Source organism: Eptesicus fuscus, chromosome 4 (genome assembly GCF_027574615.1).
Source record: "Eptesicus fuscus isolate TK198812 chromosome 4, DD_ASM_mEF_20220401, whole genome shotgun sequence".
NCBI classification, from domain to species: domain Eukaryota; kingdom Metazoa; phylum Chordata; class Mammalia; order Chiroptera; family Vespertilionidae; genus Eptesicus; species Eptesicus fuscus.
The window spans coordinates 87,892,812-87,920,576 of NC_072476.1; the positions used below are offsets into that span (position 1 = coordinate 87,892,812).

Sequence of the window (27,765 nt, forward strand, 5' to 3'; positions counted from 1 at the left end):
TCGACCATTTGACCGATCGCTGTGATGCGCACTGACTACCAGGGGGCAGACGCTCAATGCAGGAGCTGCCCCCTGGTGGTCCATGCATTCCCACAGCAGGAGTGCCGCTCAGCTGATGAATGGGCACCAGAGGCCAGGCTCACAGCTGGCTACCGAGCTGTGGCATGGGCAGGTGCAGTGGGGTTGGGATGAGCAGGAGCTGCGCCCCACCTGGGCTCTGGCTCCTCCCCGGCTGCCTGCCCTCAGGCAATGTTGGACTGCCAGATCCCTGGATTGGCCAAAACCAGCAGTCCAACATCCCCTGAGGGGTCCCAGATTGCGAGAGGGCACAGGCCAGGCTGAGGGACCCCACTGGTGAACAAATTCGTGCACCGGGCCTCTAGTAGCTCAACAAAGCTGGGAAAAATATCCAAAATCATTGCTTATTATTTGCCTTCTCATTCTCATTCTCTCATGAGTGTACAGACCATGGGAATTTCATTGTTATGGTTTGATATCACATTACAGTTAACCTCCAAGGAACTACTACTCTTTTAGTTTGGTGCAGTAACAAAGAGTATACACAAATATCAGAGAAGACTACTCAAACATTTCTCCCTTTTCCAGCTGTGTATCTATATTAGGCCAGATTATCTTTATGTATTTCAACCAAAATGACATGTCATAAACAGACTGAATGTCGAAGCAGATGAAAATCCAGTTGTCTTTCATTTAAAAAGGCATCAAATAAATTTGCAAGAGTGTAAAACAATGTCACTATCTCACTATTTTATTTTGGTTTGGGAACATATACTTTTCACAAAATGTTATTTATATACATATGCAATGAACTTACTGTTATATAGAAATACATATTTTAAATTTTTCTGTTTTCATTTCTTCTGTGCTAAAAATTGATAGATATAAGCCACATTGACCAATGCTCAAGTAGTTTTAACCATATTTGGATAATTATTTAGCATCTTCTAAAATTAACTTGCACAGAAACCAATTTCTATGTTGATTCTGAGGAGGATGCTATATCAAGTTGAACAATAACAACAACTCCTTCTTCTTTACATTCTCAGAATCATCATTTTCTCTATTCATTTATTTAACATATAGATTTGTTGCCTCCTGAGTGAGCCCTGACCAGGGCCCAGGCCAGGAAGGAGTCTGCAACCAAGGTGCATGCCCTTAACCAGAATCGAACCTAGGACTCTTTGGTCTGCAGGCCGACGCTCTATCCACTGAGCCAAACTGGCTAAGGCCAAAATAGCATCTTAGTGTAACTCTAAGTACATAAAAACAGACAGGACTGAAAATTTTCCTTTCTCAAATATCTGCTCTCAGAAAAAAACAGTTTTATTTTTTCTTCTTTCATTTTCTTGTCTGATAATTATTTTTTAAAAGAAAAATAAAATAAGATTCAAATTAACTCATGTGTTCTAAAATAGTTTGAATATTTTAAGGAACATTTATAAATTTATGTCAACCATCCTTCCATCTTTTCCTTCTCCAAAAATTTAAAAGTAGAGACAACAATATTCTCATTATGGATTTATTTATTAAACAAATACTTACTGAATGACTTATGAAATTTGCTTAAAGACTATCTGTATTCAATGAAATAAATGTATATTTTATTTTTAAAAAAAACTTGTTTGTTTGTCTCAGTGCATGGGGAACTTGAAAAAAGTAAACCAGCTAGCATGCTCATGGGTTTCTGTAAAGTAAATGCCACTCCTACATAAAATAACAACTTTACCTTTTCAATTGAAATCACCATCTTGCACAAAATTATATCCTTTTCCCAGACTCACATGTTCAAAGTCATATTCTTCATACCTCTGAAAATCTTTTAAAATGCTCTTAACATTTTGTGCAATTCAACTTTAACTTCATTCTAAAAATAAAAATAAAATCTAAGATGTCATAATTATTCCCACACAAAAATGGTAGTGGCCACTCTGATATATAAGCATATTGTAAAACTTATGTTTCCATATGCCTTGAAAGGCTGGTATTTTTCAACATCCGTAGCCATTTTCTTCCCTAGGACTGAAATGGACAGGCGCATTCTCACATATTGATGAGTAAAGAAAGCCTAGAACTGTGGACCCAAGAAATAGATAAAATGCAATGATGCATCTGATGCATCAGATTAAAGACATAGTACCGGGAAGAAAGGTGATGGCCTATATCAAGATGAAGACCTTGACATTGCTGAGAACTGTGAGGAGAGAGGAACTTCAGAATCCCAGTCTCTGTGGAAACCCCTGACACAAATCTTACTGATGGAAATGGTCACCTGGACATCAGCTGAATACCTTGGTGATGGACATCCAACACTCTGTGAGACAGCCTATTTCATAGTTATAGCTTTCATGGGCTAACTCAACTTCTTTAAATCTGCCTTCATGCAACTTCTGTCAGCCCTTTCTTTACATGTAAAGAAAGCAAAGCAAATAACATGGTGGAGGGTCCCTATCCTTTGAGCTGGCCTGGGAACAAAGCTGGGTGTTACATGTGAGTGATCACCGCTGGGTCAGCCACAGTCAAAACAGGAAATAAACCATTAACCTATTTTCAGTGATAATGGAATCAGAACAGTACTCTTGTCTTTGGAAGAGTAGACATTTAATATGTCCTTCTGAATTAGAGTGTCTGATAGCGTGCTAATAGTTCATGCCACCCTCACTTAGGTCCCTCTTTGGTTAGCTGAGGGAGATTTTTAGAATAAAACAAACAATTCAGTTATGCCCAGTTCAGGCACATTGGCAACTCCTGCAGCTGCCAGTGGTTTGGCCTCAAAAGCATTGCTAATGAAAAAAAAATAAAAAGATGAGGAAATGTTTGGGTATTGCTGGATTTCATTTGTGAGTGAAGATGTTCCCACTCATTGCCTTAGGTTCCTCTTACTTACTTATGTAATACTTAGAGATTGCCAAACACATAAATAAACAGATACTGGCCCAGAGTGGCCTTCAGTAAGACGCAGTGTGGTGAAGCAGTAAGAATGAGAGCTTTTCTGGCAGTAAAACACCCTGAGAACCTCTCTGGCACTTACTAACAAAAATGTGCTGAATCCCCACAAGCCTCATTCCCACACCTAGAAGTAGATATAAGATGGCTTATGTCACAGGGTCCTTGCTGTTTACTCAACCAATAATTGTTGAAAGCCAGGTTGTTTCCGACACATATTAGTTACTGAGGATAAAGTATTGAATGACATGTATAATTGCAAATAAACATAATACTGCATAATACTCATACAGTACTTCCAAGGGCACCAGGCATTTGTCCAAGCACTTAAACCTCACAATTACTCCATAAGGAAGACATTTCGGCAGAGACAAAGATTGTGCCTACAGTTACACATCCAGTAAAAGATAGAGTCTACAACTTAGTAGAATGGCTTTGAAATTTATTTGCTCTCCAATGCAGAATCAGAAATACCTTTTATATCACGACAAAACACACACACACACACACACACACACGAATAGACACACAGACCACACTTACATATAAAAAACAGGGTTAAACATTGTACAAAACAATTCTTATTTTTACAAAGTGTAATGCACTCTTAAACTTTCTATTCTCTTTTGGTGTATTCGAATTTTATTAAAAGTGTCTGTCACTATTCACTAAACTGATTTTATGTGTACCTCCCTAATAGGTCATACAAGTACAGTTTAAGAATCACTGAATTTGTGGCAGGAATTTGGGAGGATATTAAAGGAATAATTGCAAAATAACTGTAAGATTTGCAGTGTTACATGAAAGACCTAATGATGAGAGTGGGAAGTCACTAAAGGACAACCTGGGACTATGGGACAGTTAATTCTCCATGGAGTGAATCTTGAACGATGAGAAAAAGGAAGTGGGAAGAAACTTCTCTGGTAAATCCCTCCCCACACTCCACCGGCAGCACCATCACCACCACTTTCTTCCTTCTGTGGACAACTTGAGATCTGGTTTTTCCTTATAACTAGTTCAGTTATGTCCTTCCAGTGACCATACCTATATTGCATTGCTTCATTGCTTTCCTTATCTCACTTTTTCTTCTCACGCCTCCCCCATATTCCCCTAGCATCTGGTTCTCTTTGTAGGAAATCTGGGTTAAGTTATTTGCCATTGGAAGTTGTTGCAGATTATCATTCCCAAATCTAAGCCAGTTCCCACAGAGTGCACTGATTGACAGGCAGACTATGTCTCCTCAGCAAAGTCTCTGATAACTTCACCAAGGCTGATTTATCTACAAGTGCTGCTGGATGTCAAACCAGCAAGAGGAGGTGACTAATGGTGAGCTCTGCCTACAGAAGCATCCCTTGGGGAAACCAGCCACACACTTGATAGCAGCCAAACACTTGATACCCAGGTGCTTTCCACCTTGGAGGGGCAATGGTTGCTTCTCTAAATTATTTTGGAGAAGTGTCTTGTGCCAAGAGTTCTCACCTGCTGAGGAAACTGCTCTCTCACTTGTGGGAAACATAAATGAATAACATAGTATTTGTCATAGACCAAAGAAGGATCAGAGAACATGAATAGTCTAATACATGTGGAAGAAAGGTATGAAAAATGTAGCTGGTGAAATGTTCAAACTTTCAAAAAATATACAATTCCTTATTTTATAAATAATGCAACAGAAATTCATTGTACAAAACTAAAATTTACTAAATTGTTTAGTAAAATTCTAAAAAATAATAGTATAAAAAACATCAAAATGCTACTTGCACAAATATCAAAAACTGTGCTGACTTTTAGTATATATTTATGTTGTAAAGGCCAGTGATATCTTTATCAAGCAAAAAAGATGTGCCTTTGCTATTTCCCACTTCCCAGGATACCCACGCCCAACATAACTCATCCATTTTCAGTTCCAACTAGGTCTCTAAACCTCCCAAAACACAGATTCCTATGAAAGTCCCATCAAGTGGTGGGAGAAATGGAAGGATGAATTAAAGATTTTCCACCTGCTTCCTGAGGGTTTTTTTAAATCCAATTCCTCATTCATTTTGATGCAGAGTCAATTCTTTTAATGCTTGGAACTGCATTAATTTATGTGGCTTACTTATTCAGGAAAGCACATCCAATTCTGTGTCTACTTCAGGAAATACACAAAAATGTATACTTTTTTGCCTTGTAGACATAGCTCGAATGTGTTTCCTTCTCATTTTATTATAGTAGCATTTTACCATTTCCTTTCAGCAGGAAATGACAGTATACATTTAAAATAACTTTTATGTGTTAAAAGGATTTGGGTTGCCTTGCATGACTGAGATAATTTAAAAGTAGAAAGGAATAAACGTATTTGTAAATGTAATGTGCTAAAAGCCATCTTTGGATTGCAGACTAAAAGGCCCCAATTCTTATCACACACATTCTTTTTTCTTTCATTTCCAAGGTGATACATTTCCATCTTGGTGGCAGGTTCCATCAAGTTTAGAAATGAGAATCCACGTGGCAGTTGGCTCTAAATTGTCATGGCAATAACCCTGGGTCTTCCTCACTCTGCAGAGGATGTGGTGGGTGCATTAGAACAGTAGCTTCAAAGTCTTGTGCATGTCTAAGGCATTCCCTACGTTCTTCTGATGGAAAGAGGCAAGAAAGGAGGTAAGATAAGCATACAACCTTCAAGTACACGTTAACTTATTTAAATCATCACAACAGGGGACATGGTGTGACCAAGCATATCCTTTTACCACTGAGTCCAGAGAGATGAAGGCATTGCCTAAGCCTGCACAAATAGTCAAGTAGCCAGTATGGTGTCTAGGTTTGCTTAACTCCAGCGCCCATGATCTTCCACTGCTCATCCTTCTTCTCCAGAGTCGCAGGAACCCACTTCTGCCACCTCCCACTGTCATTGCCGCAGCCTCCACATAACCCCAAAGGAGATCACACACAGTTCATCACTTGAGCTGTTGTCTTGCAGCTTTCCAGCTTGGGCCATCTCTTCTTGGGAACACACATTCTCTGTACCACTGTCACTTTTAATTTTGTCACCTCTTTCAGTCCTACCCTGTTTTCTCAGGATATCTCCCCTATCTCTTTTCTTTCTATTTTCTATTCTTTCTTTTTTCCCCTACTCTTTCTTTATAATACCACTTTCCCAAGTATGTATTATTTTTGTCATAAAAGACATGGTGAAAAAGTGTTCTTAAATTTAAAATAGTAAGGTCAAATCCAAATAATTAAACAATTAATGATGCCTTACATATAAAGAGACTGTTCATTGTCCAATATGTAGTGATTTTTATTTGCCTTACTTGGGCACTAAGTTCCCTGTGTTTTTTCTAATTCAGGTTATAAAACTAGACACACCATTCCAAGAAGATGAATTATGATCATTTTAGTGGTTGTGGAGTATATGCTGACCTTGGCATTCTCTAAATCACATGAAGTGAACTGAGTGATTATAATGGGCCACACAGCTATATTCAGGTGACCTAGAACAGGCTGTTAAAAATCTCATATGATAGCTGTTATAAGATCAATTGCTTGGTCTTTCAAATTTCAAACTTCTATGACATTCACAAATCATATTATTTAAAGACAAAGGGTCAGAGGTATATTTCATGTATGATTTAGGTTGACATGAAATGCACGTGCACATAAACACAAAAAGAATTGTCACAGGGTATAGGATGAGTACATAGACCCCAGAGTAGTTCTACCCCCAGGGCTCACTCGTGCATTTCTGAAAAGGTCTCCAATAAAATCGACCATAGAAGAACCATCTGGAAAAGCCATGATAAACCTGTACCTTTTTTTTAAGAATGAGTGGGGGAAGATCATTCCTGGGTGTGGCTCATCTTCCAGGAAAGCATCATGAGTGGACAGTCATGGGTAATTATGCCAATTTATTATATGTTTATATTCTGCCTAAGAATCTGGGGGCAGCATGGGCTCCTGGGTGAACTCTGGGTGGAATGGATTGCTCCTATGGGTTAGCTGCTGCCTGAGGTTTCTGGGAAAAGGGTGTTCTCCCATTCATTTCTCTAACTGAACCAGGTGCCTGACGCTCTCAAGAAGCAAACCTCTGGAAAGAAGAGGGTCCCTATATTCAGGACTCTGTGATTCTGGACATTGACTTTACTGAACTAAGGAATGAGGAACAGCATGGGAAAGAATGAAAACAGATCAGAAAGTGAAAGATAAATCTACAGGACTTGAAGTCCAATTACTTGAGCCATGCACTTCTTAGAGAGACCTACGACTTCATTTTTTTTTAATTAAAAATTTTTTTTATTGATTTCAGAGAAGAAAGGAGAGGAAGAGAGAGATAGAAACATCAATGATGAGAGAGAATCATTGAATGGCTACCTCCTGCATGCCCCACACTGAGGATTGAGCCTAAAACCCAGGCATGTGCCCTGGTCGGGAATCGAACTGTGACTTCCTGATTCATAGGTTGATTGACCATGCTGGCTGGGCCGACTTCATTATTTGAATATATTCATACTTTAGGCCATTACCTAGATCAATTAAATTAAATATTTACTTCCACATAGATTTATTAAATGAATTTTAATATGATAGGAGCTTTATTACTGAAAATTGTTACTATTTCATGTTTTAGCATCATATCTATTACATTTCCCCCGTTTATTTTGATATCTGTAAGTACAAGAAAATTACTTATATTTTTAGTTTTATATGTCATATATTACATGGAGTGGTTTTACTATTATTTTCCTACCTATCCAGTTTATCAATATTTTACTTTTATGTCAAATACTTTTGTCACCTCAAAATCGTTGCCTACATCAAAGCCTTAAAGGTATCTTCCCATAATTTCTTCTAGCAGCTCCATAGTTTTAACTTTTACATTTAGGTCTAAGATCAATCTTAAACTAAATTTAGTGTTACTTATCATATGTTATTGATAAAATTAATCTTTTAGTATTTAAAAAATATCCTTTATTATCACTGGTAGTACTCCTAATCTTGATATTAAAATGATTAAACCAACTTCTTTTTTTCTTACTTTTGCATGGTATGTATTTTTTCCATCCTTACACATTTCTTCATCTTTAAAGGATGTTTTCCTTCAGATATAATTGCATCTTGCTTTTTTATATGATCTCCCAATCTACCCTTTTAATTTGAGTGTTTATATTGAAGGCAATTATTGATACAGTTGGATATAGTTCTACAGCTTTGCAATTTATTTTCTTTTTGTCTCATCTGGTTTTTATTCTTATGTTCCTCTCTTCCTGTCTTCTTTCACTGTTAAAATTAGTCTATTGCCATTAATATTCCAGTTCAATACCTCTATTGGCTTTTTAACTTTATCTTAACTTTTAATGGTTATTATAAGGATTAAAATATGCAATGGTGATTTATCAATGCCTATTTAAACCTAATAAGTATTACTTCAGATAGGCTATAAAATCTTGCAAGTTATAATTTAACATACCCACTTATTTTTTGCTACTGTCATGATTTTACTTACCTATTTTTTCTTTTGTTATAAATTTTATAAAGTATATGCTATAAACTCCATATCCTATCTAATAATAGACAAATATGCAAATTGACCATACCTCCGACACACCCACAAGCCACGCCCACCATCCAATCAGAGCGAGTATGCAAATTAACCCAAACAAAGATGGCTACAGCCACAGAGAGCAAGGTTTCCTAGGTATCAGAGGAAGCCAAGCTTTCCGCCTGCCCTTGCCAGGCCTAAGCCTCCACTCAAGCTACAAAGTTTCAATTATAGAAGGTAAACAAATTCAAACAGAAATGGCAGCAGAATGGAGCTTGAGAGAGCAGGCCAGGGTTGCCGCCGGCAACAGGGGAAGCAAAGCTTTCCGAACACCCTGGCCGAGCCCACCCTCTTAAGGCAACAAAGTTTCAATTATAACTCCAACAGAAATGGCTGCCTGCCTCGGAGGGAGCCCCAGGCTTGGCTCCACTCCAGGCTACAAAGTTTCAATTGTAGAAGGAAAATAAATCCCAGATACCAGGGCCTCGCTTGGGTTGCCAGGGGGCGTGGCCAGCCTGCAAACCACCACAGGCCCCTCGCTCAGGCCCCCCCACACCCCAAGGGAACCCCCACCTGATCTGGGATGCCCTTCAGGGCAAACCAGCTGGCCCCCACCCCTGTACCAGGCCTCTATCCTATCTAATAAAAGAGTAATATGCAGATTGATCATCACTGCAACACACAATGTAGCTGCCCCCATGTGGTCAAAGATCCTGCCCCCATGTGGACACAAGATGGCCACCACAAGATGGCCAGCAGGAGAGGGCAGGTGGGAGGCACCCGGCCTGCAAGGGAGGGCAGTTGAGAGGGATCAAGCCTGCAAGGGAGGGCAGTTGAGAGGGACCAAGCCTGCAAGGGAGGGCAGTTGGAGGTGATCAACTCTGCAGGAGAGGGCAGTTAGGGGTGACCAGGCCGGCAGAGGAGGGAAGTTGGGGGCAAACAGGCTGGCAGCAGAGTGGTTAGGGGGTCATAGGCTGGTAGGCAGAAGCGGTTAGGGGCAATCAGGAAGGCAGGCAGGCAAGCAGTTGGGAGCCAGCAGTCCTGGATTGTGAGAGGGATGTCCGACTGCCCATTTAGGCCCGATCCCGATCCCCTAAACGGGCAGTCGGACATCCCTCAAGGGGTCCCATATTGGAGAGGGTACAGGCTGGGCTGAGGGACAACCCCTCTCCGTGCACGAATTTCGTGCACTGGGCCTCTAGTTTTAATATAAACACTTTGCTTTTCAGGGGTCCTCAAACTTTTTAAACAGGGGGCCAGTTCACTGTCCCTCAGACCGTTGGAGGGCCGGACTATAGTTTTAAAAAAAACTATGAACAAATTCCTATGCATACTGCACATATCTTATTTTGAAGTAAAAAAACAAAATGGCAAAAACACCCGCATGTGGCCTGCGGGCCGTAGTTTGAGGACGCCTGCTTTAAATATTTAATTTTCTTTTAGATAACTAAGATTTGCATTTCCATCTGATGTCATTTTCCTTCAGCTTGAAAAACTTCCATTATCATTTCTTATAGTGAAGTTCTGCTGGCAATGAAATTTTTAGACTTTGCCTTAAGTCTGTATTTCAAAACCATATTTTGCTTTATGTAGAATTCTCAGTTAACATGTATATATTTTCCTCCACTTTAAAGACACATCCTACTATCCTATTATCTATATCCAGAGTTGTTTGTTATTATCTGCAAAGGGTTGTTCCAATATAGCCATTCTTCCTTTGCAGCATTCAGAAAGTTTAGACTACTATTTTAAAATATAATTCAAGATACTGTCAAAGAACCTTTATCATTTCCCAAATTCATCTACAAAATACTGTATACTAAGCAGATAATACTAACAAATTTAAATATAATTTTAAAGTAAAAATATTTTTTAAAATTGTCAATATAGATAGGTTCAGTTATAATGCCAATAATTTTGTAGGAGATTGTTTTCATTAAACCTAGGGTAAAGTTGGTGTCAGGCCCTTCAGTTAAAGATTGGTGACTGCATTACAGTCAATCTGCTTTCTCTCCTCCTGGCCCGGAGGAATGGGGCTGGGGGAAAAGCTCAAAGCACCTACAGGGAGACAAAGAAGCGACATTCCCTCCTAGCTGAGTGCCAGAGGACCAAACATGTGACTGTGTTGTGCCCCAGGGAAGCATCACTTTTCCAGGTTAAGCTCTGCCAATAGGGCTGCACATAGCAAACGGTGCAGCATAGCATGATGGTTCGGATTCCCAGGTCCTGCGATGGGTACCATCCTCACTGTGGTCTTAGTTTCTCAGTGCCATTTTAAAAATGTAGACTTGCCCTGACCAGTTTAGCTCAGTGGATAGAGTGTCGGCCTGCAGACTGAAGGGTCCCGGGTTTGATTCCAGCCAGGGGCATGTACCTTGGTTGCGGGCATATCCCCAGTAGGGGGTGTGCAGGAGGCAGCTGATCGATGATTCTAACTCTCTATCCCTCTCCCTTCCTCTCTGTAAAAAATTTTTTAAAAATGTGGACTTAAAGACTAAATATACACTTCTGGTAATTAAGTCTAGATTTCTCATATGCTCATCAATCATTTAAAATTAGCTATATTTTAATTATTTTTATTTTCTGTCTCCCGCTAACTATTAGATAATTGAAACTGATATCCCACCCATTTCCCAAATAGTTGGAATTAACTTTTTAATTAAGCACTATTTAAAATAGAGCAATCAGAGGGCTGCCACTAATTCAATAATCCTTCTTAGGAAGTGGCTAGTTTTTCAATCAATCATCAGACAATTACAAAACAGAAAAGCTTCCAGCTGGTTAAAGAAACAGGGCAACTCAAATAACTACAGGACTACATATGTATTTCAGTAAGAAATAATAATAAAAAATAAAGTAAGATCATGACTATGGGTTTTTATCTTGATCTGAACAGCTTAAGCAGGGGGGTTTCTTCCCCAAAGATCTTATAGTATAAAGTGTGAGAATTTACTTATGAATCTGGGCCATTGATCAAAAAGAAGATAAACAAGCACAAGTAATCATCCTTTAAATGTTGGATTAAAAATGTTAAACATCCTTGGAGTTTATTCATTCCACAATCACTAGGTTAAAAGATTGGGTAGAACCAGTACTAGCTCCTGCTTTGGGTTGTTTCAATGTATTTGATAAGAATTTCACATGGCTGTTCAGTGTTTCTCCATGCAAATCCCTCTGTTAATTGGCTTTTTACTACCCAGGGCCCATTCTTAAACTCTGGGCCCTGAAAGAAATCTATATAGCAGACTAACTACAAAAATTTTTTTATAAATTCAATTTTGCACTTTTGATTAGCTGCAATTCACTAAAAGACTGAATAGACCCCAAAGAAGGGAAGTGCTGAATATTGTTTGGGTCAAGAATAGTTTACTCATAGGAAGAATCCAAATAAAGGAAGACATCTGTTGGGTAATGTGTGAGTCATTGCAATAATCTGGTTTTGTTAGGTGTTCACATTTGTGATTCCTAATGTCACACTTCACAATTCCTTTATCTCTTAAAGTTTCCTGCAAAATACCGTTGAAAGAGGGTAAGAAGGCTAGTGGATATTTTTCTATACCATCAATATAGAAAGTTAGCAAAAGGGGCCTATAACTTAGATTTGTAAAATTTTGTCCAGAACAGACATAACTGTATTCATTGTTTGCAAATTTAAAAAGACTAAATACAACTACATATTTTTTTCTCTATATAGAAAAGCATATACATTGCTGTAACTGGATAGCTAATTGCAAACTTAGATCTTAAGAAAAGTGGCTGCATGATGCTCTGATGAGACTGTATAAAGCAAATTGAATCAACATTGAGCAACCTCCATGCCTGACACCCGCTTTCTATATTTTAGTCCAAATAGTTTCATATTAATATCATTAACATTTCTAAGTATTTTTTTTAGATGAACCTCCCATTTGTTGGCTCTCTGGAAGAATACACTTAGACGTGAAGAGCAACTCTACCCCAGCAGGGAAGACAGATACTTTTTTTTTATGTGTTAGTTATCAGACTGTAATGTAATAATGAGGGTCTAGGTTTAAGATTGCCTTTTTATTCCTTTCGCCTGCTGAGCGTGAAAATGTCTTCAACGTTTCCCAGTAACAATGTAAATACAGCCTGTCTAGATAGAGTTGGCACGTTAACCGTATCTGGCCATTTGGAGGTTATTTAATCTAAGGCAATTGGCCCCATGAACTCAGCAACCTCCCCCCAGCTCTTTCCCAGGTAGCACCTGGCTCTGAGCGGGGAGCTGAGGACGTGCAGCTCAGGGGGCTCCTGAGCAAGACAAAGCAGATTTTATTGCCTTCAGCAGGACCTATTAATCTCCATTTGAAATATCATTTATTACCATGACAGCATTTTCCTTATCGAGTTTTATATTAAAATGTAGTCACTATATATATCTGTATATTTAAACGTGCTATTGAAAAACAACACTGTTTAGAAATCCTTGTCTATATTGATAGAAATTATCATGCTTTTATAAAAACAGACTACAAAATAAGCCTGGATGCTTGCCTTTTTAGGATTTGAAAACATGGTGAGATTTTTTAGGAATGTGAATATAGTGCCAATAGAAAACATGTATATACATATAACCTCCTCAGGACCTGGACAATGTTTCTATCAAATGAAGTTCTTATTAAAATAATGTACTGACATTATTTGTCAATTGTACTCTTTTTTAAGAAGGATAACATTGCCATATATCTTCAGCCACGCAGTCATTCATTCATCGAGCACACATTTGTTAAGCAATTACTATGGGTTTTGCAAATTTCAGGAATGGAGATATATAACAGTGAAAAAAAGAAACAAAAATAACCTCCCCTTAATGAGTTTACCTTCTAATGAGGGAAGACAGACCAGCTTAACACAGAAAGAAGGTTGTACCTGTCCACTGAAACATTCTCCTTCTTGCATTTACTAGTATCTATAAGGAAATAGAACTTGCTCTCAAATGCTCACATACAACCTAACAAACTTTTTTTTTTTTTTTTGCGGGGGGTGGGGTGGTATAATTTCCTCCCCCTTGACTGAAAATGTTGAATAAAATCCATCCGTTTCCCCAGCCCAGGGTAATATTAACATGTTAGAAAGTTGCTTAAACTAATTGGTCTATTCTTCTTACTTTACAGATAAATAAACTGCAGCTCAGTGGTCTTTATGACTTCTGGGAAAATTTACAGTTGGTATCAGAGCTAAGGCAAAAGTCCAGCACTTTAAGAAAGTTATTATAGCTAATAACTTATTCTAACAGTATGGAATAATACAAGAGCAAGTTTTATTTATTTTCAAATTCCAATATGAAATCATGACTCAAACAGTAGTGGAGAAGCTTAAAATCTTAAGCTACGTTATCTGAATTGAATGAATTCAGAATTAGGTAAAAATGTTGATGAAGTATGCCTCAGCTTTGCTTTTTATAGAGACTATTTCTTTTTCTCAAAGTAGATTATTTATCAGTTTCACCGTGTAATTAGTCTCTTCTTTCATTGACTAGTTGAAGGGACACCTAAAAGGGTATAAAAATAAAAGTCACAGTATCTGAATGATCCACGTAAGCTTGCTCAGTAGGCGCCCTCTTCCTGTGCCTCCCCTAGCAACAGATCCGGAGCACACACCTCTGCTCCATGAGTCATTGCTTTCAGATCCCCTTCTCTGAGCAAGAGCAGGGAAATCGATATTTCTCACAAGTTTGCAGGCGTGCTGGAGACTGATTAGTCATTAACCTCTCCTCCCTCCTCCCAGTGCTCATGGAAGGAATTCCAGCGTCTCAGTGGGTTTTGAAAAAAGTACTGGTTACAAGCTTTGGAATGGCAGCGGGGTTCCAAAACACTTGTACCATCTTCTCACATATTCAGGACTCTATATCCCAATAAGTCACCTGAACTCAGATCTTAAAGATGATTCTATGAAATATTTATTCCAATTTTGCCACTTGAGAAATAATTTATCAAATCAGTCAAGCAAGTAGGATCTTTCAAAGACACATCGAGATCATCCCACCCTGGATGGGAAAGAAAATGAAGATGTTAATGTTACGTTCAGCCACTTTTTTTTGATGTTCTAAAAATTGAACTGCAAAAGAGCTCCTTAGTGAGCTCAAAGAGTTAATGAGACTTCTTGGAGCCATAAGCTGACTATGGTTGTGTGGTTTCTGTATCCACAGAGTCTGGTACAATAAAAATGTAAATGTTATCTGAGTACACAAGACATATTTCATGGTGATAATGAATCTGTTGACATACTGTTCATACTTTATTATATAAATTTCGGTGATGTATTTGCCAGAGAGGAAAACGAATACACAGGGAAATACTCTGTGCTCAACCCTTACAATACGCTTGGGGTTGGCTCATGCCCGCGTCTGTCCTTGGCACAGTTTGCCCGCCTGCCTTTACTTAATCAAAGCACTGTGACATTGGGAGGAGCATAACAGCTCCCTTATTGACTGAGCTAATCTAACTGGATTTGGAATAGGAACTAGAAGACGAGTCCTTTTAAAGCACAAAACACTGATTCAAAAACCTGTCCTGCAACATAATCATTTATCGGATTTATCATCCTTCACGTGTGACCCAGTGTGTGTGAAAGATAACCAGATTGAGAGGGTCCCTGCCTGCTTGTCCTCAAGCCTGCATCCAGGAGGTTCTGAATGCAGGCAGAGATGGGAGGACTGTTTAGTGTCACCAGCTGGCAGGACCGGCTCTCTAATTTGCAGGGCCCAGGGCAAAATGAAAATGTGTGACTTCTTGGTAAAAAATTACCAAGAATTTCTGGATGGTGACAGCAGACCCTTAAACCAAGTGTGGAGCCCTGTGCAACAGCACAAGCCACACACCCATATATAAACCTGCCTGCCTGCTGGGTTCCCAGGATGACTGGCTGCCCTCTAGTGTTGCAGGAAAAAAATGAAGTCTTTATCCCAATGCTTTTTTTTTTCTCTCTCTCTCCCTTAGGCCCAGTTAGAGCTTTCACAGTTGGTGTCTTTGTGCATTTTGTCACAAATAAGTTGATATGGAATACATTTATGGGAACCCCTTTGCTCTCCATGCCTTACCATTGGCATAGCATCCCTGCTACCCCGAAGACACGGAAATGAAGTAGATGGCACCTTGGGGGTCCCTTTCATTGCAGGGGTCTGTATTTCACACTCCTGGCTTTGTACCAAAGGACATTATTTTCATTCCACCTCATGCTGCTTCTGGGTTATTACTTTTTTCTTTCGTATAGAAACTTTTTTGGTATTTTAAAGAGGCATACTTGATACAATTAGTTAAAACACACTGATAGAATAATTGTAACGATGGTGCTGATTCAGATTTTATTTTGAATTAAACATAATGTAACAATAGAGGTCCCTATAAAAATAAGCACTAAAGCTAAAACCAACAACCAGCAAAACCTTAGGGAAGCCTGACATATCCTTGATTTTTATATTATATCCCTTCCATGAACTTTTTCTATGATGGTGAGATTTACATTGTTGGAGGAAGATGGAGATGAATGTTGATTTTTGTTTGTTTTGTTTTTTTGTAGGATTCTTTTTCAAAGTGGTACATTGGAAACTCCTTCGGGGGTCCCAGGATAGGTACTTTTTCCCCCCCCTCAACATCTGGCACATGATAGTAAAAAATAAATATTTGTTGAATGAACTAATGAAAGAATAGGTGATAAAAAATGTCATAAGGGTTAAATTCTCTCTGTTCCGAGTCTAATTATAGGTTGCCCCTGCATTTACAAAATTCTCTGTAAGTCTCACAACAACCCCTTTAATATGTGGTGCATATACATATGGTATAGATACTGGTTGTTAAAAATACCCAACTTGCCCACTAGAACAAAAGAGAAAATAATTAATTAAACCTTTACTTTTCCCTCACAAGTCTTTCAGTTCTTTTTTCCAGGCACCTAAATTACAGATTATTTACTTTTTCTTCCTTCTTGAGTAGGAGAAAGCAGACATTTATCAATACAAGGGGTGAAGCAGCAGCAAGAATTGAAGAGAATAAGAAGAAGAAGTATATTGCTCCAATAGGAAAGGACTGGAAATGTTCAGTTCTGCCCCAACTATGGACTCTGAGAAGAAAGATTCTCTTGATGTGCACCAGGAGAAGGAATTGATCCAGATAGTCCACCCAGGACCCAAATGTTATGAATAATAAAAGTAGCAGCCATTTGCTGACAGGGTCTTCTCCCACACTCCAGGAAAGAACTTGAGACTGAATTCCTGACTTCTGCACCATGCCCTGCTCATTTACCCTCACTGAAAACTAATATAAGGGGCTTTCTGGTTTCCTTTTTGGACCAATGGACTAAGACCTGCCTGTCCAATCAGAACTGCCCCATAACAACCAAATATAATGCTGACCAGTCAGGACTGTGACAGTCAGACCAATCAGAAGTACAGATTTAGATCCTCATTTCATAAAATGGACCTAATTGGAAACCTGGGCCAGCAGAAGCCAGCTCCCCCTTTGTCTGGGGAAACACAATTTAGGTTGCTGCCTGAATCTGAGCCTCCTGAATTGGAGCTCCATTTCCTCAAATAAGCGGTTTTTTAATATTTTTTATTTCAGTCTAAAATTAATGTTGGTTTACCAAACCCAGAACGACCTTGGGCAGAGCTAAAGAAATATAGAAAATCCACACTAAAGAAACTATGGCCAACTTCCCACTCAACTGTGTCTCCATAGGTGAGATTAGGTTGTGGAAGTTTCTAAGTGTGATTTGTCTTTGCAGCTTGCTCTCAGAACCACCAAACTCCCAGAATCCCCTGGCCCAAAAGAAAGAACTGAGCCCAGTGGGTGCGTTTAGACCAGCAGGAGAGGCTGAGATTAGATGACCTGGTTACAGTTGACAGTCTGGGATGGTGTAAAAGGAAAGGCAGGCAAGGGGTGTGGGGGAGCTTCAGACAACCCAACAGATTAGTTTCATTCTACCACTAGGACTGGGTGGGGGTGGGAACATGGGCTGTGGGAGGAGGCATTGGGGGGACCTTCTGCCATCCATTTCCTCCTCCTATTTCTCCTTCTCTCCAGGTCTTGCGCAGGAGGGAAGGTCCTGCACCAGGTGGGGCAGGACCCTGGCCAAGGAGCCAGTGTCTGGGCACCCCCCTGAGCCCAGCCCTCTTCTGTTTCCGCCCTACTCTCCCTCACCTCCACGGGTGTGCCTTTCTCTGGTCATAACCCCTGGGCAGAACAGACATTAACTGCTGCTAAAAATACCCCCCTGGAAGCTCGCAGTCCCCTCTCCCCGAGTGGCCGGGTCCTGGCCACGGGCACACAGCTACCCAGATCAGATATCCCTGCTCGGGGAGAACGACAGGACAGCCTGGGCGGGCAACGGGACAGCTCTGGCATAGGCGGCAGTAGGTGTGCTAGCACTCAGAGTCCTGAGCCCTGGGGGTCTCCAGGGGGCGACCACAGGTGCCTAGGAACTCCCCCTGGGCTGTTTGCTGGTGGCAGGAAAGGGGAGGGTCGCTGTGCCTTGGATTCCTTAGGCTTTGGAAGGAGGCGAGAGTGGCGGGTCTTTGGGTCAGACAACACTTGAGTATGAAACATCCTCCAGAAGGATGGGCTCCTTCGGAAGAGCAGCGATGAGATCCCCTGTCACCCCACGCTAGGGCCAGTGATCTCCATCCCAGGAGTGCGCAGAGGGGAGGCTGCCCCTCCCCCCGCCGGCTCCAGTTTCGTCTTCGGCGCCTCCCACCCAGTCGCTCCAGGTGGTGTGGAGGGGGTAACCCCAGAGCCCGCCCGCCCTGGGCCCAGCCACGCTCCGAGCCCTTCCCGCCGGTCAGGAGGGGTTCCGTGGGGCGTGGCGGCCAGAGAGCTCCCCCTATACCTCCGATACAGAAAACCCTAGCCCACTGGGCACCTCCAAAGTGAAAAGCGCAGGACGCAAGTGTGGCTGCCTCCCGAGGACGTGGCGGGGTCCTGCGCTCCATCACCTCCGCCTCACTACTCCATGCGCATCTGGGGGCTGTTCTCCTAGGACTCCTAGGGTCCCAGCCCCTTTCCTTCCCCGCAGGAAAGTCCCCCTGCCCTCTGTGGTAGCGCGGGAAGCCCACCACACGGTGTTGAGATAGAGGAGGTGGGTGGGAAACTCCTACCCACTGGGGAGAGGGGGCGGGGGCGAGGGTAGTAGAACCCCTTTTCCGTGCCCCCAGATAGTGAAAAGGAAGTAGTCCCCGCCTTCCTCTGAGTAGGGGCTACTCTAGGATGGGAGGTCTCCTCCCCGATGGTGGGGAAGATCGGGATCACCTCTCCACCCCCTGCAGCCCGCCGAGAGGCTGGGGGCACCGGAGGGTGGGAATCCCCCGCTCCGTGGCGCTGGGAGCTAAGTGCAGAGGAGGCCAGGCGCCCCCGCAGTGCTCTGAGCGCAGTGGGAAGTGGCGGGGCGGGGGGAGGGGGGCGGGCATGGAGAGGGAACCCCCAGGCAGAGCTCTGAGGTAGTGGAGAGGAGGTGGACCGAGCTGTGGCTGAGTGTGGGAGGGCGGAAGGAGGGGACACCCGGGTGGGGCGCGGCCGGTGCCAACCTCCTCCCCCGCTCCCCGCACTCCTCCCATCCGCCAGCCCCCGGCCTCCCCGAGCGCACGGCCCGGCCGTCGGGGGGCAGCGGTGCGCAGAGGCCAGGCTGCGCCGCGCGGGGTGAGGAGAGGCGGGCGGAGGGCCCCCCGGTCGCACCCTCTCCCTCCCGCGCGGTGGCGGCAGCGGCGGCGTCGGGAGCTGCCCCCGAGGCCGCCACCCGGCCCTCGCCCGCACGCCAGCGCCCAACCCGGGGCGCCGAGCTCCGCTCCCGCCGAGGCCCCTGAGCGCAGCTCGGGGCGCGGGCAGCGGCGCGGCCAAGGCGGCGCAGGAGTGGGAAGCGGGCGGCAGCGGGCGGCGCAGCCCGGGCCGGGCTCACTCGGCCGGCGCCCCGCGAGCCGCCCCGATGTGGCAGGAGGCGATGCGGCGCCGCCGCTACCTGCGGGACCGCGCCGAGGCGGTGGCGGCGGCGGCCGCGGGCGGCGGCGGCGACGGCGACGGGCTGCAGCGGTCCCGGGACTGGCTGTATGAGTCCTATTACTGCATGAGCCAGCAGCACCCGCTCATCGTCTTCCTGCTGCTCATCGTCATGGGCGCCTGTGTCGCCCTGCTTGCCGTCTTCTTCGCGCTCCAGCTGGTGAGTGGCTTCCCCCCGGGACCTGCCCCGCGCATTCCCGGTCCCGAGAGGAGAGGGACCCAGCCCGCCCGGCCGCGTCCCGCCTAGGGCGGCCCTTCCCTCGCAGCTCCCTGCCCCTCCTGCCTGCCCGAGGCTGGCCTGGCTCTGGCCAGGGCTGCAGGCACGAGAAAAGTTTCCTTGGACGGTTCTGCCCAAAATAAAGTTGCCAGGGTGTTCACCAGGTGGACCGCGGGGCGTGAGTTTCCCCTCTCTGCGAACCCGCAGGCAAACTCCGCTGGACTCCGCGCCCAGGCTGCTGCCCGCCACCTCCGCTCCGATGCGTCCCTTTCCAAATCAACCCGTGACTTCCGTGGCCGCTGCCTGCCTCCTGCGCTGGTGTTTCAGTTTGAATTGGTGTTAACTTTGTAAAAAGCCTGCCTTGAGGAAGTGTTTAATAAGGTGGAAAGTGTTTTTTATATTATCGTACACCTTTGCCTTTAAATCTGTATGTCTTTAGTCCCATAGAGAGAAAGGGATGGGGTGTTGACCGGTTGTGACTCTGCATCCTCTGAGCCTGTAAGTATCAGGCGAGATACTTTCCCGTTTCTAGAGGGGTAGGTAGTTAACTGTGTGCACTAGCGCTTGTTAAAGTGGATTTCATTAGTAGGAGCACCATGCGGCCCAACGGCTGATGTCAGTTTTGCCAATTTGTATTTTTCAAGCAGAAAGCTTTGGCTCACTCCCTTGAGCAGTGAGGGGAAATCTGTAGATGGCAGTAAACTTCCTGTCACTGATCCTTCTGTTTGTGTGGTTCAAACTTTTGCACCTCCTATGATATGTTTGTGCTAGGCATCGATTACCCAGTGAGATACTTCTGGGGGCAGCGGCTGATCTGGGGGATGTCTTCAGCTTAGACTAGAAATATGCACCACATTTGTGTCCACTGAGCAAAGAAGTGGATGTTTGTGCGTGTTTCACTCAGTGTGCAAAATAGCTGTCTTTGGTACTTGGCAGGTTGTTTCTGATATCCTGAGCCAGATGGTGCTCAAACGTTATGCATTGGAAAACTTGCCATCATAGGGTTCTTTCAAAACTAGAGTTTTCTTTTCCCCCACACTGGTAAAGGGATGCTGTCTTCTGCTGGAATCCAGGGAGGTCAAAATTAAAAACAGGAGAGAGCATGATGCCACATATCACAACTGGCTAGTACACGTAAAGCAGAGAGCAGAGAGCGCCCTTGGATCCTGTGTCCTGGGTGTGGGTTCAGGCCAGGTCTCACACCCCTGTAACCAGCACAGCCCCCAGTGCTCCCTGGAGTGGCATCATTATCTCTCTTCACCACTTTTAGGACCAAAAGGGACTTGGAGAGAGACTTCTGGTCAACCTCACTGGCAAGCAGCATTTCTAAAAGCATCTCCTTTTTGTTCCAGAACTTTCAGGGAAGAAAACACGTCAGGTTCCCTCTGGAAATCTGTTTTGCCAGGACATAGCTGCTGGTGATTCTGTTGAAGCTGTAATGCAAACCTGTTCTGGCTTGTTCTCTTCTAAGTGGAAAAGGAGGAGCAGGTGATGGCCTATTTATAGCACCGTTAATATATCTAAAGACAACTGGGGAGTTCATACTTCCCCTACACACACGGCATTTGTTGTCTGTTTGTTTTTGCAATGACATAGATCTCTAATTTATTTGACCTCCTTCGTATATATGTTCCTGAATGGGTCAGTCAGAGATTCAGTGGAGTTGAGCTGAAAGCACCCTTCTCTGACCTCTTGGTCTTTGTATTTATGGTTCTTTACACAATTCCGTTAGGTTCCATTTCAAGTGGTGCAAATGCTTGAGTGGTCTCCTTTTGCAAAGTTTACACAGGCGATTTTACTTTTCCTTGATCAGTCAATTATTTTCACACGTTTCTGCCATTCAGCTAAATCATTTTAAGCACAAAATGGGCACTTCCCATGGCATGGCTGTAGCCCAGGCTGAGGTCCAGATGGATCCCGTTCTTTTTTAAAAATATATATATTTCATTGATTTTTTACAGAGAGGAAGGGAGAGGGATAGAGAGGTAGAAACATTGATCAGCTGCCTCCTGCACACCTCCTACTGGGGATATGCCTGCAACCAAGGTACATGCCCTTGATCAGAATCGAACCTGGGACCCTTCAGTCCGCAGGCCGACGCTCTATCCACTGAGCCAAACCGATTAGGGCTGGATCCCATTCTTTTGCTGTACCTGGTCCGTGGTCTGACTACTGTGTAAATCCTTCGAGGTGACCAACTGCACAGAAACATTCCAGATTTTGAGAGGGTGGTGGGAAGGCTAACTTCAGTTGGGAACTTGGGCTGCACACCAAGGGGGGAGTGGGAAACCGTGGAGGAATGGGCACATCTTCTGAAACCGTACCTCAGGAGGGACTGGGATAGTTCTGAGCTCCTAACAGTTTATTTCTCTTTTGCTTTTAGTGATGTCATAAACAGCAGTTCCTCTTTCCAAAAACATGTTCTCCATCCAGATAGTCGAAGATGGTTGGGATAGGACCATTGGAAGATGGGACGGTGTTAACGTAGAGCAGTGTTTGCATGGATAGGGTTGAGTTAACTTTTGCAGGCTGATCAGAGCCTGGCTTCTGAGAGGTCTACTTCAGGAGATGGAAACAGCTGCTTGGGGCTGGCCCAGGTGTCCACCTTCCAGCACGGTACTAGAATAGCTAGGCAGTGATGTAATTCAGGAGCTCAGCAGATCTATTTTTGCTGCCTGAAATCTTGGACAGATTCCTTCTTTCCCATGAATCTGTCCGATTTTGATTTCCATTAGATTTCCATCAGTTCTTGTAGTAGAAAAAGTCTGGCAGTATTCTTGATGCATCCATAGATCTGAGAACATTTGGATTGCAAAATGATCTTAGCATCATTCCAGTACACAGTGATTTTTTTTTTTTTTTTGCTATATGTAATTGCCTTTGTACAAAGTGGTTGGAAATATCTACTAAAAAGAAAAAAGTAGGCATTGTCTTGATTTTGTATTTCTCTAACTGACATTATTCAGAACCTAGTTTCACTTAATTTCAATCTACGGTCAATCCATGATTCTGCATCATAAAATTAATCCTCAAAGTATTTGTATTATACTGTAAAAATAAGTTCTGAATTGAAACTTCACCATCTTGCTTAATTATTTGCTACATAAAAAGCTATTAAGTAGGTTTAACTCCATATTTGTTAAGAATTATCTACACATGAAACAAAGTTAATAGAACCCATGATAGCATGTCTAGAATTTTAATATTCTGTTTAATAATATGAGAATATTTTCCATTGCTTATCATGGAAATTTTTAATGGTAGTACTGGATATGATGAGCAAAATAAACTTTGCCCCTAGCCTTGGAAAACTGGGAATTAATGTGACCAGACTTTAAGTAGTCTAAGTCTTATGATGTCACTTCATTTTCTAGGGCTGGTTTTCATTGTGAAATGTAAGAAAACCTTTCTCAGAATTAAATCTTCCCTCTTTTATTATGTCCCGAATCAGATAGCTTTTCTCAAAATTTGCCTGTATTTGTTTGTTTGTCAATAACAACAGGCTCTAGCCAGGTTTGTTTTGGCTAAAATTTGTAACTAGAAATAGTCAATATTTCAACTGGAATGGAAAAATTTCATTCCCATAAGTTTTAAGAGGTCAGATATTGCAATACAATAGATTTCTGGGTGTTTTTTTGGTATGATGCTGAAAGCCATATGGGTATATACTTTTATGAAATATGTATGTACTTTGAATAAATATGATTTTCACTGAGAATATGATCTGCTTTCTTCGCTTTTACTGTGATTTCGTGTAAAATCTTTACAATGATAACCGTAAGTACTTTTTATTACAAATCAAATTTCCAGTATCTGGTGTTTTTCTAGAGGCTGATATATCAGAGTTTCTTTTGTCTATACATAGAGAAAGAATCATAATTCTTCCCAAACCAACCAAACAACCAACCCAATCACTGTAGGATGAACTTGGCTTTATTATTGCAGACAACATTTCAGTAGCCTCGGTTGAAGGATGCCAATGGGAAGAAGTCAATCCTGCAGCCCCTTTTTGGAGGGTGGGACACTGGAGAAGGCAGGTAAACATGCCTGTCATCCTAAGGAGCAGGAGTCTATGCATACTTTCTCTAGTCCCGTAATTCTGGGGATGGAGGCAATAGTGCCTGTTCTTAGGGATTGGCGTAGAGGTAGCTAAAGATACATCTTTTTGAGCATTTCTATACATTCAGGAAAATCTTAGTTGGCAGGTATTTGTAATTTACAACCAGTAATTCACTGGTATAAACAAAAGAAAAGGAAAACTGTCATTTTCTGCAGGAAAGGTGGTTACAATTTAGAGGGCTAGCAAGAAAGGACTTTGGAGCATCCTGTAGATATTGAAGTGCATAAAGTACCTTGCTCTCCTCATTTAACAAAGGCAGACATTGTAATGGTTAAGAGCATCTATCTGCGTGGCATTTTGGCTTTGTCCCTTGCTGTGATATTGGAGAAATTGTTTAAGCTCTGTATGCCCCAGTTGTCTTATTTGTAAATGCAATGGTACCTGTCTTCTAATGTGATGGTCCAAATTAGTACATGTGAGGCACTTAGAATAATGTCTGACACAGAATATGTCCCCAGGAACTATGGTTCTTAGTGGGTCTTCTGTATCTGCATTTCCCCTATTGCTATAAAAGAACATATAGCCACATAGTGTTAGGACTCGAATGGCTCTCATTCTACAGACAAGGAAACTGAGACCAAAAGAGGTGAGCTCATTTCCTCAAGGTCATGCCATGGAAGGGTGGTGGTGGTGATGGCACCGGGTGTAGCATGTTTGACTTTTCCTGGGCGAACTTTTCTAGAGCTCACGGCAGGTCTAGAATGCCCATCTCTGGCCCTGGCACAAAAGCAGTTTTCTTGTTGAAATTTCATAATGATATGGACATCCTCAACCTTCATTCTGTATAAGGGAGTCATATGCCCATTTTCTTCTCTTGAATGTTAAAAGGATCTGGGTAGTGATGCTTCCTCACAATGAACTCACTGAGGTGGGGCATCAGTTGTTCTCATTTTGCTGAATATTCCCAGTGTCTTCCCCGTTAAGCAGAGGATCTCTTTGTGGCTTTGCCTCTATTGTCTGAGCAGTCCCTGGCATAAAGACTGCATCATGTAAAATCCATTTCAATTGAACTGTTTGTGCAACCCACGGATATTTTTAAATCAAACCTTCTATTTAGGAGATAACAACACAGTTAGAGCTGATCTATTGCTCCGTTAAAGGTGTTTATGGTTGTACTAATTGGTATGTTTGATCAGTAACTGTTGGCCAAAGTCAGGTATCTGTATACAACCTACTGGTACACTCATCCTTTCTGGAACTTGATATTGGCATGGGCACAAAATCAAGTTCTAGAGCTGACACAGTCCAGCCTTGGCTGAGCACTCTGTCTGCATTGGTTTCTGCCTCTGACATCTGCAAAGCTTATGAACTATACGGAATCAACCACTACATTACTGTCATCTGACGTGCAGGGTAGTTTTATAAATCCGTCTCGTCTCCTCCACTAATTGTTAGTTCTTTAGGGAAGAAGTGTAGCACTCTCCATATTTAACACAGCACTAACCATTTCACAGGTGCTTAATTAACACTTGTAATTTATGGTGTAGGTATGTTTTCCCCAGCAGCTGCTTTTCCAGCATGTAGCCTACAGGTTAAGAGCACAAAACTTTGTTGGCAGGCCTGGATCCAAGCCTCAATTTTGCCACTTAGTGTGTGTTCCTGACATATGAATGTATCTGCCATAGCCTCAGCTACTTCACCTGTGAAATAAAATGAATAAGACCACTAGGATCAGAGAGCTCTGTTGGGAATTGAGATAGATCATGGGAGCACTTAGCACAGTGATGGACACCTACTGTATCCCCAAAATGTAGGTTATTCTTGTTATATTTGTACCTTGGGGGTTTTCCCTGTCAAGGTCTCCTGTAGCTATATTTCTCATTAAAAACTAATTGAGTACTAGGATTTTTAAACCTGGGCATGTGACAGAGCCGGAGAAGTGTTTCTATTTATATGATACTAGAGGCCCGGTGCACGAAATTCGTGCATGGGGGGAGGGGTCTCTCTCAGCCCCACCTGCACCCTCTCCAATCTGGGACCCCTTGGGGGATGTCTGACTGCCTGTTTAGGCCCGATCCCATGGATCGGGCCTAAACAGGCAGTCAGGCCCTGGCTGGTTTGGCTCAGTGGATAGAGGATCAGCCTGCGGACTGAAGGGTCCCTGGGTTCGATTCCGGTCAAGGGCATGTACCTTGGTTGCGGGCACATCCCCAGTAGGGGGTGTGCAGAAGGCAGCTGATCAATGTTTCTCTCTCATCGATGTTTCTAACTCTCTATCCCTCTCCCTTCATCTCTGTAAAAAAATAAATAAAATATATATTAAAAAAAAATGGGCAGTCAGACATCCCTTTCACAATCTAGGACTGCTGGTTCCCAACTACTCGCTTGCCTGCCTTCCTGATTGTTCCTAACCGCTCTGCCTGCCAGCCTGATCACCCCCTAACCACTCCCCTGCCAGCCCGATCGATGCCTAACTGCCCTCCCCTGACACCCTGGTCACCCCCAAATGCCCTCCCTTGCATATTCCCTCTTTATTAGATAGGGTTTTTTCTTTAGCATATTGGACAGTCCTAACTGGTTTGGCTCAGTGGATGGAGCATTGGCCTGCAGAATCAAGGGTCCTAGGTACAATTCTGGTCAAGGGCATGTACCTTGGTTGGGGGCACATACCCAGTCGGGAGTTTGCAGGAGGCAGTTGATCAATGTTTCTTTCTCATAGATGTTTCTAGCTCTCTATCCCTTTCCCTTCCTCTCTTTAAAAAATCAATAAAATATATATTATAAAAAAAGAAACATTTAAGATTCCTCCATATCTGCCTAGCTGGTGTGACTCAATGGTTGAGACCCCTGGCTGCCACTGCTGGAGGGGTTCGGGCCCTGGCCAGGCTGAGACCCCAGCCCAAGGCTGCCGCCTCAGCCCAGCCAGGCTGAGACCCCTGCCCAGGCTGCCATCTCAGCTTGGCTGTGGATAGCCCAGTGGGTGCCTTCCCTGGCCTGAAGATCGCGCATTGTGGGTGCACTGCGCTGCCGGCCTGACACCCCGGCCCCAAGCCCCACAGCCCGCTTTGCCCCCGATCGCGCATGGCTCAGGGGGCGGGGCGCTGCGGGCCTAACACCCGGGCCCCAAGCCCCGCGGCCCGCTTCACCCCGGATCGCGCGTGGCTTGGGGGCAACCAGCCGGACACCCCGGACTGCTGCCACTGGGCCGGGATTGCTGTGTGTGGGGCGGGCGCCTCCCAGCTAGACACCCTGGACTGCCGCTGCTGGGCAGACTTGGGGACTCCACCGGGGCTTGGGGCTAAGAGGACTGGGCGCCGCCATCTTGTGGCCATGGGTGCCGCCATTTTGTCGCGGAGTGATGGTTAATTTGCATATTACCCTTTTATTAGATAGGATACGTTGTGCATATAACTTTGAGTTTTTTTAAAAAGGGACAGAAGCATAGATTGTTTAATTAAAAGTCACATTTTGACATAATTTAACATTCTCCAGAAGTAAAATTCTTGCCAAGTTGACACTTATATGAACATTCATATTTTTCAATTTTGTTAGTTTTGATGTTATATAAGATATTTACCATGTGATTCCTCAGTGTCAAACTAGAGAAGTGACACACTCCTGGCAGTTCTGGTTTGCACCACTAGGTGTATTTGGGAGGAGAGAAAGGGTTGTTGAATTAGCTCCTGTGTTTGGTCCATTTAACCAAATTAAAAATTCACTGGTGTTGCTTCAATGCCCTCTTTGTATAAGGATATAATAAAAATCACAAGGAAGGGATCTGAGGAGAGATTCAAATGTAGCCTTCATTAGTTCAACTGATGCTGGCAATGTTACAAATAATTAATTTTGTTTCTTTGTTTTACTTGGGTTTACACTTTCATCCGCAGGAGTCAGATTCGGGTGACAGAGTGATGGACACAGTAATAGGAGTCTCAACCTGAAAAACCATTGGAAGCAGCTTTGCCAACCAGTTTTCTGACTTTGCCCAGGGTCCTAGAATGAATGATGA

General features: G+C 43.1%; 1 protein-coding gene across 1 annotated transcript in view; it reads left to right on the plus strand.

Annotated features, from left to right (window-relative positions):
- Positions 1 to 19,357: 19,357 nt before the first annotated feature.
- The window catches only part of ADCY2 (adenylate cyclase 2), a 279,910-nt gene continuing 271,502 nt past the window's right edge, over positions 19,358 to 27,765 (plus strand). The window contains exon 1 of the mRNA XM_008161799.2: positions 19,358 to 19,639. Coding sequence (XP_008160021.2) covers positions 19,409 to 19,639 — 231 coding nt within the window. The 5' untranslated portion in view covers positions 19,358 to 19,408. The remainder of the gene's footprint in view (positions 19,640 to 27,765) is intronic.